Source organism: Camelus dromedarius, chromosome 9, assembly GCF_036321535.1.
Source record: "Camelus dromedarius isolate mCamDro1 chromosome 9, mCamDro1.pat, whole genome shotgun sequence".
Taxonomy (NCBI): domain Eukaryota; kingdom Metazoa; phylum Chordata; class Mammalia; order Artiodactyla; family Camelidae; genus Camelus; species Camelus dromedarius.
Window position 1 is genome coordinate 36,401,257 of NC_087444.1, and position 18,360 is coordinate 36,419,616.

General features: G+C 41.4%; 1 protein-coding gene across 3 annotated transcripts in view; it reads right to left on the minus strand.

Annotated features, from left to right (window-relative positions):
- DUS2 (dihydrouridine synthase 2) overlaps positions 1 to 18,360 on the minus strand; it is a 41,367-nt gene that overhangs the window by 15,877 nt on the left and 7,130 nt on the right. For all 3 annotated transcript variants that reach the window (XM_010979250.3, XM_010979249.3, XM_064489038.1), the window contains 5 exons: positions 18,010 to 18,152; positions 6,850 to 6,895; positions 4,178 to 4,269; positions 3,303 to 3,346; positions 2,210 to 2,270 (listed from right to left, as the gene is read on the minus strand). In XM_010979250.3, coding sequence (XP_010977552.1) covers positions 2,210 to 2,270; positions 3,303 to 3,346; positions 4,178 to 4,269; positions 6,850 to 6,895; positions 18,010 to 18,135 — 369 coding nt within the window. In that variant the 5' untranslated portion in view covers positions 18,136 to 18,152. The remainder of the gene's footprint in view (positions 1 to 2,209; positions 2,271 to 3,302; positions 3,347 to 4,177; positions 4,270 to 6,849; positions 6,896 to 18,009; positions 18,153 to 18,360) is intronic.

Consider the following 18,360-nt stretch of genomic DNA (forward strand, 5'->3'; position numbering starts at 1 on the left):
CCTGGCTCTGTATGTCCTTCACCTCACACATGCAATCCGGCCCTTCCTTGTAGAATCACAGGATCTAAAATCCAGTCTCACTGGCCCTTCCACAACAATGGTTTCTCAATTGGTATTTCCTTCCTTCCTTTCTATTTAACTTATTTATTTGCTTTTTTGAATAGGCAACACATTAAAAATCTTAAAAGTTCAAAAGGATAAAGAGTAAGAACTCTCCATCCCTGAGATTTGATTTATTTTTTTAATATGACTTCAATTTTTGAACTATGAGAAGAGAGCGATATTCAGCTGGTATGCATTGGTATGACATACTAGGAGGTATCTGTCCTGACTGGTCAGTGCCAGTGCTGTGACAGTTATTAATTATTTTAAGTAGCACCCTGCAATGGGGATTTAGTCCCTATGCAAAACCAAATAAAAACTTAGTTTCCTTCCCTGGGGGAAACCAGTGTCACTAGTTTCTTCTGTGTCTTTCCAAATATATTCTATGAGTAGAGAAGTAAACATATATATATGTTATATATATATTCATTCCCCCTCCCCCATATATAAATGGTGGTACACCATATACAATTCTGTTTCTTGCTTTTTTCACTCCACGATCTCAGGGAGAATATTCCAGCAATTTCAACTCTGCTCCATATGCAACTCAGGGGCATCCAAGAGTAATTAGAAGGTAGCAAAAGATAACCTGACATTCTCAACTTCTTACAGACAATTTCAAACCTCCACAATTCCTTGAAGCAGCTGTCCAGAAGGCCCTCTGGTTTTCAAGCATCCAAACGGCCTTTCCCTCAGGCAGCCTTCAGTCTCCTGGCCTAAAGCAAAGGTCCCCAGGACAAGTAACTCCTGAGAGCAGAGCAGCTGCCTCTGGGCGCCTGACCCTGACCTCACACCCTGTGGTAAGGTTCCCAGGGACAGCCCCGCAGGAGTCCCTCTGGTACCCCACATTCAGCCAATCCCAAGCAGTCCTTGTTTTCCGATCCAAACATCCTTTCCCTCTAGCTGTCCCAGTGGCATTGACGACCAACAGTCCTCCAGGCTGCCAGTCTTTCCTCCACCTACCGCCACCACTCATCCCACCTCTCCAGTCCAATCATTTGCCAGCCAAGTCCTGTCAAATTCTGCTCTAGTTTGGCTTCTCTTCTCTCCATCCCTGGTCTTTCCTGTGGACCCAAGACTTTCATCTCCCATACTTGTGTCCTGACCTCTGGCCTCTTCCCACTCGAATCCACTCAAATCCACTAGACACATGACTTCCAGATTAGTATGTCTAAATATTTCTATATATAGAATATATTTGGAAAGATACACAAGAAACCAGTAACACTGGTTCCCCTTGGGGAAGGAAACTACATTTCTGATCACATGCCTTCTCTGTTCAAAAAAGGTCAGGGAGATCTCAAGTCAAAGTTCAGCTAATCTGGTCCCAATCCAGATTTTCAATCCTGTGTTCCTCAGCTTCCTCTTTGTTTCCCACTCCCCAACCCTCTGGTCAAATCAAGGTTCTCTGCCTCTACTTCATGTTGGCCTCTAGGTCCCTGCTTGTGTCCCTCCCTCCGCCTTCAGGGTCCCAAACCTCCTCACCAAGGCCCACATTTCCGCACAGGATCCTTAGTTTAAAGCGCTGCCTTTCTGCTCCTTTCTCTGCGTTTCCATAGCAGTCATGTCTGATCTCTTGTGATGACAATGGGGATACACGTATTACATCCTCTATTTTTTTGTAACATATGTCTTGGTTTTATTCAAGAAAAGGCAAAGCCCTGTTCACATGATTCTTTCTTTTAACATTTACATCATTTGTTTTATTACTTGAGCACAAGTGTTCTGTGTGTGTATTTATTTATGTATGTATGTATACATGTGTATGCACATATAAAATTTTTCCTGAACCATTTGAGGGTAATTACATACATCATAGCCTTTGGCCTTTAAATATTTCAGTGTATATTTTCTAAGAACAGGGATAGTCTTACATAACCACAGAAGTTATCAACTTTATATATTTACGTTGATACAGTAATTTTAGCTAATCTACCATAATCTATATTCTACTCTTGCCAGTAGATTTAATAATATCCTTTGGAGCACTTTGCCCATTAGTACAGGATCTAGAACAGAGTCAGGGACTGTACTTCATTGTCATGTCCTGTCAGTCTCCCTTAATCTGCACCCTGTATTAGTAACGAGTATAAAGAAATCAGTTTACCTTGGTGGAATACTCTTTTGGACATCCCATGTTGACGTCAATACCAGCCACATCATTTTCACTGGAAAAACATGAAGGAGAAAAGGTAATAAATGCTCAACTTGAGAGTAGCACAGAGTCAAAGGCATGGGTCTGAGCTCATGAAACTTTTACAGTGTCCCTAGCCCTCTGAAACACACCAACCCTCAGTGACAGAAGGTGAAAAATCCTGTCTCTAAAATGTGCAACTGGCTCCCCTGAGCAGAGCTCCAGAGGAAGAATATAACACACTCGCACATGAGGGAAGGGCTAGCGTAGAGGACTTTGCTAGTTTCAAGTTGTATCGGGTAAGTCGAATACAGAATGACAGCCACGCTGCACAAGATCCCAGAGTTCCAGTTCTAACTGTGTGGTGAAAGCCCTTTGTCAATACACAAAAGTGACAGGAGCATAAGAGCCCTTTTTCAGGGCACTGGTTCTGGTGGAAGCTGCAGGGCAGTCTTTGTGTGCTAGGCTGCACAGGTGGCTTCCGGAAAACAATTCTCAGACATAGTCCCTCATCTTCTGGTACATACACAGTTAACAGTCTGTAACCAGCAGCAACTACTGCCTGGGTACCTTCTCACCCTGGTTGTAATTAATAACAATAGCTAGCACTTAGTAAGCGCTCACTGTGTGCCACACACTGCAAGACACTTACATGCATCATTTTGTTTACCTTTCCCTGTAATGCCAGAGGGAGGTAGTACTATTGGTCTTATTCTATAGATGAGGAAACTAAGTTCTCTGTGAGGTTAAGTAACTTACCTAAAGTCCCACAGTCAGCAAGCAGCGAAGTATCAAAGTATCAAAAATGAATTAACACTAAAAAATAGGCCCTCATTCAGAGATTCTCTGGGGTCCAGACACAATAGGTACACATGAGGCCCAGGGCAGGCCTTGGACGGCACAAATAGAGAAGGAAACCGGACACTCTTAACCAGGAAACAGAAGGCAGTGGACTGGGAAGCAGAACTGGGAAGCAGGAAGATGTCACCTCCAAGGTCACCAGGAATAGTAAGACCACACAGCCCATGGGAGAGGCAAAGGCAGTCCCAAAGAGAGAAGAACTTACACAAGCCTGGCCACAGCAAGGGCTCGCTCTGCATCTGAAGTCCCCTGGAACATAAGAGGTTGCATCAACTGCTGCCCTGACACAAGTACACATGCACAGAAAGGACACCCAGGCACGGCCACACACACACCCACACACCCACACACCCACACCCACACACACACACCCCAGCAAGTGAAGTCCAGCTGGCTTTCTCTTTAACAGCTAGCCCACCAGACTAGCTCACTGGTGGAGACCAAAAGTAGACCTGGAGGGCTGAGAAAGTGTTATCAATGGTGCGATTACTTTAAAACATAAAAAAAATTGGAAAAGTTTTAGCGTGAACATTCATATACCCATCACTTAGATTCTACAATTAACATTTTTCTATATTTGCTTTATCATATGTCTACTCATTGTTATCAATTTTTTAAAAACCTAAACATCATTCAAGAGGTATCTCTGAAAAGGGACAAAGAAATGCCCAAAATGAGAGAACAGAGTTACAGAATCACTACTCAACTCTAATACAAATCTTAACTACTCTTGAGGAAACCTCATTTCTTTTTATGGGAAATAGATACAGACTATACAAAACAAAGACCATGATCTGAATAGCCAATGCCAGGGAATAAAAATATATAAATCATGCCAAACAGATAATCCCTGCGATGAAGGAAATTAAATTTGAGACTGGAAGCATATAATAGACTGCTAGAGCTCGATTTCCATAAACCATCTTCAACAGTGTAATCGCTCATGAGCAGATCTTTGAAAACCGTCAAAGTAGGGTCTTCAGCAAGACTGAAGACCACTGTGCAGTGGAACCCAGGCATTTAGTACTGTCTCGGCATGGGGCACGAGCGGGGAATGCACTCAGCCCTGGGATCCCGTACCATCTGGAAGACAACCCTGCTCTGTTCTCTTTCGCAGGTGCGGAAGACCACTCGGTCGTCAGGAGCGACAAAGTCCACTGTGCTGAGCACCTCTGCAAGAAAACACAAACACATGGCGCCACCTGGTGAAGAAGCAGGTTCAACCCAGCCTAATCCCTAGAAGAAGACACAGGAAAAGTATCACCCTGAAGGGAAAAATGGAATGCTGGAAATATACTATTCTTGAAAGAAATCAGTGCATACCTGGGAGACTTCTCAGGTGCTGATGATGGTCTACTCTCTCACCTAGAGATGGTTAGTTACATGACTGCTCGCTTTAGTTATTTGTTAAACTGCATGCTTGTGTCTTATGCACTTTCTCTGTATGGTGTTTACAATTCTCAATTTTTTTAACTTTGACAGAAAGTGTACATACGAAGAACCTTATCTGTGTTTCAGATTTTGTCCATATCTTCCCAAAAGATGTCATTCTGAAATTCAGCAAAGTTGCTATTTCTTTTTTTTTTTTCATTTTGGGGAGAGGTAATTAGGTTTTAATTAACTAATTAATTAATTTTAGTGGAAGTTCTGGGGATTGAACCCAGGACTTCATGCATGTTAAGCATGTGATCTACCACTGAGCTATATACCCTCCCCCAAAGTTGCTGTTTCTTAATTACTTACCTATCATGTGCATTGTGTATTGTGAGTGGAGATTTATGATATCACAGGAAATCCTCATAATTTGCAGTTGTGTATCTGCAAATATGTCTGCTTGCTAAAATTTATTTGTAACCCCCTAATCAAAACTTGTGGCATTTTCATGGCCATTCACAGACATGCATAGAACTGCAAAAAATGCAGTCACCAACACACACATTCCCAGCTGAAGTCAAACAAGGTAACGCTCTGCCTTCTTCTTTCAGCTTTCGTCCTGTAAACAAGGGTCTTTACAACGGTGTATTTATTTAATGCCACTTTCTTTGCATTTTGGGGCTTTTTGTTGGTGATCTCACCATCTACAATGGCCCTAAGCACAGTGCTGAAGTGCTACCTAGTGCTCCTAAGCATAAGAAGGTGGTAACATGCCTTACAGAAAAAATACATGTGTTAGATAAAGCATGAAATCATAGTGCTGTTTATTCAGGCATGAAATCATAGTGCTATTGGCTGTGAGTTCAGTTTAATGAATCAACACTATATATTAAATAATGTGTCTTTACACAGAAACACACATAAAACAAGGTTATGTACTGATCTGTTAACGAAATAGTGTGACCAAAGTCTCGCAGGAATCTAACCCTGTATTTCCCCCAGGAGCAATGGTTCAGTATTTGCTAATTTGGTGTTTGCAGCAACTTTATAGAACATAACTACTGCAAACAACAAATCTCACATGCTCTTCTTAATGAAGTTCTGCAGTAGGTACTATCATTACTAGCTTTCAAAGATGACTACCACATGGAAGAGACCCAAAGTGGCAGACGGGAGAACACACCTACCTCAAAGGCTTTTCTGAGCAATAACGGAGATCTTTAATACACATAAAGCTCGTCCACAAAGGGAAGTTGTTAGTATCGTCCCAGCACTGAGCAGATTAGAAGGTTAAAAAGGTGGGGTAAAGGCAATGGCATGTGGGGAGAAGTCATCGAAGTGATCCCCAACAGCACATTGATCATGACTGGCAGTAAGAAGTCTAAGAGAAAAACCACAAAAACTTAGTGTTTACACTATAGCTTTATGTTTAACATCAGAATACTGAAACCCCTGTTAAAGCGCTGGTGAAATCCATTCTGACATAGTCATTTATAGGTACTAACATGGGAAAATATCCTAACAGAAAAGTAAGTAGCAAAACATGTAGCATGATCCACATCTGTGTATAAGGGGGAGAGTATATATAAATATGTCATATTTTTATACACACATTTCACTACACATATAAAAAAGTACATGTTATTTCTCTTTGTGATCACTTTTCAAGTATGGGATGATGGGGGATTTTCATTTTTTAAGTTGTATACATCTATAACATTGAATTTTTCATAACACAAAGAAAATATAAATCTAAAACAATTAAAGACAAAATTAAGTCATAACTTCTAGTGAACTTACATTAAGATTTCACAACATGTATACATTTCAAAAACCTCAGACAATACCACAACTCTAAGCAGAATCAGCCTCATCAATAAAGTATAAGCAAAACCACAATTCAGCACAGTTCACCACTTCCATTTGCGAAGTACTTACGTGTACCTTATCTTATATGATCCTCACATTCCAATCCTATGATTTAAATAAAGCGTGGATTATAACTTTCATTTTACAGCTAAAGGAACTGAGGCAGAGAGGTCATGTGACTTGCCTAAGGACACAGTTAGCAAGTGGCAGAACCAGGACCAGTGCTGAAGCCATCCTGACCCTAAGCATCCCTCCTGTGCAGTGACATCTGGTGATTTACATGCTAGCAAGTCTGTGGGTAGAAGGCATCCTCTGCCTGTTTCACATCTGGCTATTTGTCACAGTCTCTGAAGAGCAGGGACTGTTCTCAAGGGAGCATGTGATCCATCAAATTACACAGCCAGGCAAGGAGCACCCTGGAGGACACTGTCACCAGGGCAAGGGCAGTGGTAGCACAGTTTGGCTGTGATCGGGCACACACACAGTCCTGGGACCAGAGTTGCACTCACCATTGACAACTCTCTTGCACTGAAGCATCTTGAGGTCGATCAGCTCCTACAGAGGAACCAAACAGCACATGTCAGTCCTGGACACATATGTGCCCTAGGCATAGGGGGAAGGCCTTCATCACACACCTGATGGGGGTCAATTGGCCTGTCACCCAACTACCAACATCAAATCATGGCTTTTTGGATATGTAGTGCTGTCCTCCCCAACAAAGCCTGGCAAGCAGGGGCTTGAGTCAGCTCCTGTCAGTGAGCTCCTCTTCCCAGGGACCTTAGAGATGTCTGGGGCCTAGAAGGGGTGAGCCACTCAGGGAGTCAGAGAGAAGACAACAGCTTAAGATGTGGACACCTGGACTTTCCTCATCTACTAGTCTCAGCTCCAGCCCATCCCCTCAAAGAACTTCCCACCTCATCCCTATGCAAACAGCAAGCAGTGAAGGGCTCCCAGGAAACATCCAAGGACAAAAGTGAGACCACTGAACAGGAGCACAGGGAGGAAGACCTGAGATCAACATAGGAAAGAAAAATTTAAAATTCTATCCAACATAGGTCACGCTATGAGGAAATGAAAGGGATGAGGCCCTCAGCTCTGGGGATATTCAAGCAGATTCAGGAAAGAAAGGAAAAGGGGGGTTCTTCAAAATCAGGATCAGAAAAGATGAAGGGAAAGCTCATGTGTCCTGAAGGGTTGAGATTCTCTACCTCTTGGTGGGAGACAAGACTGCTCTGCTTTGTTTGGTGGTCATTTCAACAGATGTGGAAGATAAATCTGAAGGGCTAGGCACCCATCACACTGCCCAGAAGCTCACATCTAGGAGTTGTGGAGGTCCAGAAGAAGACGGGGAGAAACTCTCAGCCCTGGAACTCAGGCTCACGCTGACTTGCTTTGAACCTCGGCATGTCACAACCCCAGCCAGGTGGACACAATGGCCTTTGCTCCCTCATGTGGCACGTAGGGCTAAAGTGGCCAAACAGGCCCTCTGGCATTCACAGGCCCCTCCCCACCATATCTATCATCCAGGTTAATACGCACTCTAGGTATTTCTCTGGCTATTCTTTCCAGGTTGTGTCCAGGTCATCAAGTATCTGATGCTCACCAGGCCTGACCAAATAAATCACTACCTCAAAGCAGTATGGATATACGGTTGGCATCCAAGCCCCAAGAATCAGTGCGGTGTCCCAAGGCACAGACAGACCCCAACACAGAGCTCCCATAGCCAGTGATCCTGGTTGCAGGGCAGGCAAGAAGGCAAGAGGACAAGTGGGCAGCACCTAGTGGCCTGTGCTTATAAAAACAAGGTCTACAGCCAGGCTGAGCTGCAGCTGGGAAAGGGCAGGGCAAAGCAAAGCCAGCCCCGCAATAGTAACTTGTCCTCCTCAGGATTCCCCAAAGCCCCTGCAGAGTCCACCTTGACAGCCTTATCGCTTCTTTGTATGCTAGTTACGGATGCAACTGTTGTACCTTTACCATTAGACAGTGAACTTCCTGAGGAGGGTTCGGTCCACACAAAGGTGGGCTTTGAGGACCCTGACCAGGTAGCCTGAGACCCAAGGGAAGGAGCTGAGGCAAAATGGCCCTTGAAACATCTTACCTTCTTTTCTGTCTCCAGACTACACCAAAAGAGCCTTTGGGACCTGGACACAGTTTCAATCATCTTCGTATTACTAGCCTCTAGCACGTTGTAAGTGCTCACTAAACATCTGCTGAAGTTGGCTTCAATACCTTACACACAGCAGATGCTCCGCTTTTGTTAAATGGAGAAATTAATTTAAACTGTTACCAATAAAACCACAAGTGTACGCCTGCTCACCCACACACACTTAACACTACTGTTAATAAATTTTATTCATTTTTAGTTAATTCTATGGGTACAGAGTAGAACCTCATATTTTTTTTCAGTGTATTTTCTTAATTGGTGAAAACAAACTAAATTGTTTTTCCATGTGGTTGAGATTATCATCTGTGCATCCTGATATCAAACTGCCTTTTATATCTACACAAGTTGTGTGGGAAAAAAAGGCTATTCGTGGTCAAATTGGATATTGCTTTTCTGTCTCAATTATCACAAATGTTTTTCTGATACCAATATCACTTTCTCAATTTTTATCATACATAACATTTTATTTTTATAGAGGAGACTACTCCAACTTTGCCACAAACAATGCCTTCTAGTTCCCAAATCTATCTTCATCACATAGTTAATAATATAATTTTAATTGGTTTTTCCTTCTTTTTAAAATTAACTTAGCTTTTTAACTTATCTGAAAATTAAGCCCATTCATAAGTCACTTTTTAGTCATATGGCTACCTAATACCTGAATAGCATTTAATTTTAAAGTGTCTTATCATGTATGGGTTTACTCTTCCTTGTCTGTTATGTGTTACATTCCTGTATCTGAACTATATCCTGCTACCGTTACCTCCTCCATTCCACTTGGCTAGCTTACTCTGTCTGAGCTGATCTTTACAGTTTATCACCAGTGTTTCTTAATGCCACCTTTCCACCCTCACCTCTGGCATATCCTCATACTCTTTCAGTCTCTAGCTTGGCTAAAGAATCATGAGATTTATCTCTTGTTTTCAGAAACACAAATATACTCAGATTGATAAACCATGTAATTCCCCCCTCAAAAAAAAAAGGGGGTCACTGCCAAAATGAATAATGGGAGTTCCATAAGGAGAGAGAAGGGGTAGAAAGAATACTTGAAGAAATAATGGCAGAAAATTTCCCAAATTTGATGAAAAAGATTAATCTACACATCCAAGAATCTCAACAAACTTCAAGTAGAATAAACTTAAAGAGATCCACACCTAGACACATTGCAATCAAACTGCTGAAAATCAAAGACAATTGATCTTGAAAGCAGCACAAGAGAAGTGACTTATCATGTGCAAGTGACTCTCAATAAGATTAACAACTGATTTCTCACGAGAAGCAATGAAGGCCAGAAACCAAGGAGGTGGAAGACTTGTACGCTAAAAACTACAAAACATTGTTGACAGAAATTCAAGGAGACTTCAATAAATAAAAAGATACCTCACATTCAAGGAATGGAAGATTTAATACTGTTAAGATGGCAATATTCCCCAAACTGATCTATACATTCAACACAAATACTGTCAAAATCCTAGCTGCTTTTTTTGAAGAATTGACAAGCTGATCCTAAAACTCATGAGGAACCCAGAACAAACAAAACAATCTTGAAAGAGAAGAATAAAGTTGGAGGAGTCATACTTCCTAAACTCAAAACTCACTACCAAACTACAATAATCAAGACTGTGTGGTACTGGCATAGAGATAGACATATAGACCAAAGGAATAGACCTGAGAGTCCAGATACAAACCAAAACAACTATGATCAATTGATTTTTGACAGGGGTATCAAGACAATATACTGGGGGAAGAATTATCTTTTTAGTGCTCGCTTTGGCAGCACATATACTAGAATTGTCTTTTTAACAAATGGTGCTGGGACAACTGGATATCCACATGCAAGAAAATGAATCTTGATTCCTACCTCATATCATATACAAAACTTAATTCAAAATGTATCAAAGACCTAGATGTAAGAGCCAAAGCTATAAAATTTATGGACGAAAACACAGGTATAAATCTTTGTGACCTTAGATTAAGCAATAATTTCTTAGAGATGATACTAAAAGCACAAACAAAAGAAAAAGTTAGATAAATTGGACTTCATCAAAATTAAAAGTTTTTGTGCATCAAAGGACACTATCAAGAAAATGAAAAGACAACCCACAGAATGGGAGAAAATATTTGCAAATCATATATCTGATAAAGGTCCAGTATCCAGAATACATAAAGAACTTTACAACTCCTAGAATAAAAAGACAAACAACTCAATTTAAAAATGGGTATTCCTAATTATCCCCCCTCAAAAGTGGGCACAGGATATGAACAGACATTTCTCAAAAAAAGATACATAAATGGACAATAAACATAAGGAAAATGCCCAACATCATTATTCATTAGGGAAATGCAAATCAAAACCATAATGAGATACCACTAAGATGGCTATAATCAAAAAGACAAGTAATAAGTGTTGGCAAGGATATGGAGAAACTGGAAACTTTATATACCACTAATGAGAATGGAAAATGGTACAGTTGCTTTGGAAAACAATCTGGCAGTCCCTCAATGGTTAAGCATAAAGTTACCATATGGTCCAGCAATTCCACTCTAGGTATATATACCCAAGAGGAATGAAAACATGTCCACACAGAAACTTGTACACTCATGTTCACAGCATCATGGTTCTTAACAGCCAAAAGGTAGAGATAATTCAAGTGGCCATCAATTGATGAATGGATAAACAAATTGCTGTCTCTATATACAACTGATCATTAATCAGTCATTAAAAGGAATGAAGTACTGATACAGGCAATGATATGGGTGAATTTTGAAAATATTATGTTAAGTGACAGAAACCAGACACAAAATGCCAAATATCATATGATTCCATTTACATGAAATTTCCAAAACAGGGAAATCCACAGAGACAGAAAGTAGATTAGTGGTTGCCAGGGACGGGGGGAGGGAGAAGTTGGGGAGTGATTGTTAATGCATATGAGGTTTCTTTTTGGTATGATGAAAATGTTCAAAAATTGATTGTGGGCATAGATACACATTCTGTAGATATACTAAAAGCCACTGAATTGTATACTTTACATTGGTGATTTATATGTTATATGAAACATATCTCAATAAAGATGTTAAAAAATGCTTGGAGAAACAATTTTGGGTCAATTGACAAAACCAGAATATGGAAGGTAGATTAGAAAAATGTATTGTAACAATTAAATTTGCTGAAGATGATGGCTGTATAATCATACAGAAGAATGACTTTATTCTTAGAAAATATCAATAAAGTATTTGAGAAGTAAAAAAATCATAGTGTATGAAACTTACTCTCAAATAGTTAGGCAGAAAATACATATTAGAGAGAGCACAAATTATAAAACAAATCAAGCAAAATGTTGACAATAGGTCAATCTGGGTAGGGGTATATGTATGTTCTTTGTCTATTCCTGAAACTTTTTCCATAAATTGAATTTTTTTAAGTTTTAAAAAGTTATCCATTCTCTTCAAAAGACTTGAAATGTCCTCAAAGATGTACACTGCTGGCAAAGAAGCACATGAAAACATGCTCAACATCACTAATCATCAGAGAAATGCAAATCAAAACCACAATGAGCTATCACCTCACACCCATTAGCATGGCTACTATCAAAACACAGAAAATAAAAGTGTTAGCAAAGATGTGGAGAAACTGCACTGTCGTTAGGACCATAAAATGGTGTAACTCACAGGGAAACAGTAGGGAGGTTCCTCAAAAAATTAAAAATAGAACTAACATGATCCAGCAAATCCTACTTCTGGGTATATATATCCCAAAGAATTGAAAACAGGATCTCAAAGAGGTATTTGCACACTTACATTCATAGCAGCACTATTCAAAACAGCCAAGAGATAAAAGCAACCCAAATGTCCATTGACAGATGAATGGATGAGCAAAATGTAGTACACATACAATGGAATATTGTTCAGCCTAAAAATGGAAGGAAATCCTATCACATAGTACAGGATGTGTACTATGTATCCTCATGGATGAACCTTGAGGATACTATGCTAAGTGAAATTAGCCAATCATAAAAAGACAAATATGCATATTTCCACATATAGGAAGTCTCTAAAGTATTCAAATTCATATAAACAGAAAGTAGAATGGTGGTTACCAGGGGCTGCACGGCGGGGGGAGAAAAGGGAGTTGCTGTTTAAAGGGTATAGAGTTTCAGTTTTACAAGATGAAAAGGTTCTGGAGATCTGTTTCACAATTAAGTGAATGTACTTACTACTGAACTGTACACTTAAAAATGATTAACATGACAAATTTTATGTTATGTGTTTTTACCACAATTTAACAAAATTTCTTTTAAGTACCCATTCTGGTAATCAGGACCTCTTAAGAACACTGCCTTCTCCCTTCATCCTACTTATTAAAAGGTTTAAGTCCTCTCTAGGTGGCCTCTCACAGTCTGGATCACTGGAGTCCCATTGCTCCTTTGTTTTTGTATATATATTTTTATTGATGTATAGTCATTTTACAATGTTGTATCAATTTCTGGTGTACAGCATATAATGCTGCAGTCATACAGGAACATACATATATTTGTTTTCATATTCTTTTTCACCATAAGTTACTATAAGATACTGAATATAGTTCCCTGAGCTATACAGTATGAACTTGTTGTTTATTTTATATATATTAGTACCTGCAAATCTCGAACTTCCAATTTGTCCCTTCCCACCCTCTTCCCCCCTGTAACCATAAGTTTGTTTTCTAGGTCTGTGAGTCTGTTTCTGTTTTGTAAATAATTTGTCTTTTTTTTTTAGATTCCACATATAATTGATATCAGATGGTATTTTTCTTTCTCTTTCTGGCTTACTTCACTTAGAATGACAATCTCCCGGTCTATCCATGTTGCTGCAAATGGCATTATTATATTATTTTTTTATGGCTGGGTAGTATTCCACTGTATACATACACCACAACTTCTTTATCCAGTCATCTGTCGATGGACATTTAGGTTGTTTCCATGTCTTGACTACTGTAAATAGTGCTGCTACGAACACTGGGGTGCATGTATCTTTTTGATAAGGTTTCCTCTGAATGTATGCCCAGGAGTGGGACTGCTGGATCATATGGAAAGTCTAATTTTAGTCTTTTAAGGAGTCTCCATACTGTTTTTCATAATGGTTGCACCAAATTGCATTTCCCCCCAACAGTGTAGGAGGGTTCCCTTCTCTCCACACCCTTTCCAGCATTTATCGTTTGTGGACTTCTGAATGATGGTCATTCTGACTGGTGTGAGGTTACACCGCATTGTAGTTTTGATTTGAGTTTCTCTGATAATTAGCAATATTGAGCATTTTTTTCATGTGCTTATTGGCCATTTGTATGTCTTCATTGGAGAATTGCTTGTTTAGGTCTTGTGCCCATTTTTGGATTAGGTTGTTTATTTTTTTATTATTAAGTTGTATGAGCTGTTTATATATTCTGGAAGTTAAGCCCTTGTCAGTCTCACCTTTTGCAAATATTTTCTCCCATTCCGTAGGTTGTCTTTCTGTTTTGCTTATGGTTTCTGTTGCTGTGTAAAAGCTTATAAGTTTAATTAGGTCCCATTTGTTTAGTTTTGCTTTTATTTCTATTGCCTGGGTAGACTGCCCTAGAAGAACACTGCTAAGATTTATGTCAGATAATTTTTTGCCTATATTTTCTTCTAAGAGGTTTACAGTTTCTTGTCTTATGTTTAAGTCTTTAAGCCATTTTGAGTTTATTTTTGTGTATGGTTTGAGGGAATATTCTAACTTCACTGATTTACATGCAGCTGTCCAATTATACCAACATCATTGTTCTTATAAAAAGGAATAGGTACATGAGACCTGATGAACTCCTGGAAAACTCTGTCAATAGGGCAGAACTTTGTAGGGAAGGAGGCCATTGCTCCCTTGACTTTTGCTGAACTGGTTCATCCTTTCTTCACCTCCAACTAATGACGGCTTTGCAGGGCTTTTAAGAAGGTGTCTGCATGCCTGGTATGCCCTCTGTCCTGAGAGGTGGAGCGGGTGGTTTGACCATCTAATCCCACAGATTGGTCATGTCATATAAAATTATCTACACAGCTGGACTGCAGGGCAACTCTGGATCCACCAGGGGGCAGTACCCTTCCCAGTACTTGGCCCAGTTCCCAGTGACCTATTCACATCAAGCTGGGGCCAGTTGTCCTGCCTATCTCTGCTCTCCACAGGAGCTAGGTCTGGTTAAAGAGCCTAGGCCTCCTCCAGCAAAGGCTCTTAGTTTGTTCATAAGCCATGTTGCCTCTCCCAGAGCAAGTGCCCATCAAACATACAAAGTGCTTTAATCAGAATTTCCTCTGCTCCAAACTCAAGCAGAGCCCTGGAGGAAAGGATTAGTTACAATCATTAGGAAAATCAAGCTTTGATCAATTAGGAGGGCCACCTTCTGATGTCATCACATAAATCCTAGGACCATGACTACCCAAGTACTTGAAAACAACCCTAAGAATTCTCAACAAAGCAGCTGATGGAGCATCTGGAATCTGGTGGGTCAGCTCTGTTTCCCACTACCCAGCTTCCGTGACCCCCATCATACAGACCAATTCCCCCAGGGCTATAAATACATTGAGGCTATCAGCAACAGGCACTGTGCTCTCATGCAAACACTCCATTCTGTCCTGGTGATTCACTCGACATTGTCTCAAGTGAATACAACTGCACTTTCTGGGGTCCCAGAAAAATGCTGCTTGCACAGAAGTGAAGTCCAATGGGGCTGAATATATTAATACTACTGCCTTTTCCTCAATTTTAGCAACCCTCAGAATCTTGCCCCACAATAAGTTAGAGCCCAGGTGATCTGGTTAAAGGCCTGAAGCCCTAACCACCACTTGGTCCAATGGAAGAAACCAGTAGGATGGCCATGGTGGAGATATTAAGTGAATTTGAAAATAAAAGCTTAGCACTCAATGGATCAACTCTTACTTTTCATGAAGGCACAAGATTAGGGAGAGAAGGGAAATGGAGCATCATAAGAATATCATCAGAATAAGCAAATAATTAATGGAGACAGTATGCAAAGCATGGGCAGAGAGGAGAGGGACACCCTATACCCTAGGCCTTGAAGCAATCATGGGGAAGGTATGGCTGGACAGAAATGGTGTTGGGGCAACAGGGAAGAAGCAAGGGGCTTCATCCTTGAGTCTGAGTCATCCCACAGGGCCCTATTGGTAAATATGGACTAAGTGGACAAAGAGCTAGCATGTCCCTCTCTGTTATCATCCTGGGGAGGAGGGGAATCAAAACCAATGAAAGATACCAGCTGTTCTCTGGGATTTGGTCTTTTTTGGTCTCCAGACTTCAGAATCTGAGCCTCTGTTTCCCCACAGTTCCTCCTCCCAATCCCCTTCCAAATTCAAGAGGTTTTTTCTGGAGGCTGAGGAGGGTGCTGGCCAAGAAAGGCTATACCTAACCCAAGGCTGACCACCCGGGGGCCAGAGTGTGGGCTCAAGGGATGAGTCACCAGATTAATACTGCCTAGCACACCACCATATTCCCCTGGGACTAGCCCCTGGGAACAGGCTCCTCCCTGCCTTCCGTATGTTCTGGCAGCCTGGAAGGCTTATGGGTGTACACAAACAGCCCAGATCACATTATTAGGGCCTCCTCACCTCCACTTCAACAAACGACTTAAAAGTTAGGTCTTGGGCCTCTGTGACCCTGAACTCTGGAAACTCCCTTTCTGATTCCCACCTCTAAACAACACATACTCCCTCCTTCCCATTTCACCTGGCCAGCACCCTAGATGCCTCTGCCCCTGCCCAGGTACTGGCATTCCAATTCCCAGTCATGGGCATCCTCCTGCCAGGCTTCCCAGCTCTCCTTCCCATAAAGCTACAAACCAGTATCACTATGCACACCTGCTGGTGAGGTTCACCACCCACTACCCATTCCCCATGGGAACAGGACCAAGACATCTTCACTTCCTTTGCTCTGGTCCCTACCCACTCCTGCCACCCTTATTTCCAACAAAAGACTGGCTTCTTATAAAACAAGTCTCTCAGGCAAAACCCCTCAGCTTCCCTCCCCTTCATCATCCTCTCCCTCTCCTCCTTGCCCTATCTCAGAGGGAGGCAGGTACCACCACCTCGTCAAGAATCCTGTCCCTTCCAAACCTGGCCCTACAAATCCCCCCTAATCCCACAAATATTCAGACCTCTCCTTATTGTTAAATCCTTCCTCTTATGGTACAAACAAGAAAGTTGCCAAAAATCAACTCCCTTCACCTCCAGCTACCTGCCTGTACACTTCCTCTCTTCACCTCTTGAATACCTGGGGGGTAGTCAGCAAGCCCTATTTCTACTTCCTCATTTTGCTGCCCATTCCTCAACCTATTAATCCCACAAGTGTTCCCATCTACATGCCACAGCTGTCCTCCAGTCACCTAACTTTCAAATCAAATACCTTTTTTGTCTTTTTGCAATTAGATTTCTCTGCATTGTCTGACATAGTGAAAAGGCCTGACTTTTGCCTTCCCTGACACTATACTCTTCTTAATTTGCCAATTTCTCTCACTCTTTAACTTTTCTATCATTAACCCCAACCACACACATGCACACATAAGCCCAGTACATAAGGGTATATTCTCCCCAAATCCCCTCTTAAGCTTTCCCTTCCCTCTACTTTAGTGCTTTTTTGTATGTGCTTTCTTTTTAATTAAACTTTTTATTTTGAAATAACTGGATGTTCACATACAATTGTTAAGAATGTGAGATCCTATGTACCTTTTGCCCAATCTCTCCCCATCTTGCAAAACTGTGGTACAACATTGCAACTAGGATGCTGACATTGATCAAGTTAAGACACAGAATACTTTCATCACCACAAGGATCTCTTGTGTTGCCCTTTTATAGCCACAATCCCCACCTCACCACCACTAGCTTTTAAAGACCAAAATATCAGAAGCACTTGAATAGCTTCCCCTAATGCTTATACCCACTAGGGGGACATATCAGGACTGGGGATTTCGGGGGAAGTTGCCCAGATAATTATGATACATCACCAATTGAGAACTACTGCTCACACTCCCTATCCAATATTAGGTATTCCTATAACTCTATTTTTCCTAGAAGATGCTTTCCAAACCTAGGTCTGAAGTCCTAATATTCTCCACAGCAGCCGGCAAGTGCTACTGCCACCAGAAAATCCTACAGCTCCCCACACCAACCCCAGCCAGCCAGCTTCCCTGGCCTGAATCTGGTCCTTTTCCTCCTCTTCCTAACCCTGAGTTCATTGCTTTAAGTACTGAAGCTCCTACAGGGGCCAGGGCAGTGGTTGACATGATGCTCATCTACCCACCTGACCCAGGTGTCCCACAATGCCTCCATGCTCCCCAGGCTCCTCAGGGAACTCCTCAGTGTCATGAGTGTTTATCTTCTGCTCCCTTTAGTGAGCACCTGTGAAGTGAGAGCCCATTCTGCCTCCTCTAAATCCTGACTACTTCCACCCACAGATGGGAAGGCTTCACTTGTGGAAAAGATCTCCAGGAAAATTGGGAGCCCCTTACCTCACAGTACACAATGTCTGCTCCATAGTCCAGAGCCAGCAGCCGCATTGGGAGAGTCCCTACCCGAACCATAGGGGCTAAGATGAGTTTGTTGTGGTAGCACAATGAGATGCTGTTCACAATCATTCCTCCCCTGCTACAGCCTGGAAAGGGAAAACAAGAGTCAGAAAATGGAGAAAATCTCTTCTGCTATCCAGGGCTAGCTTTCCTTCTTCCTTCCAACACACAGTACTTTGTTTCCCTTTTCTCTGATCATAAAAACAATGCATGCTCATCATTCATCCAACAAATATTTATTAAATGCCTAGTCTGCGCCAGTCACTGTCCCAGTCTTTTGGGATACATTAGTTA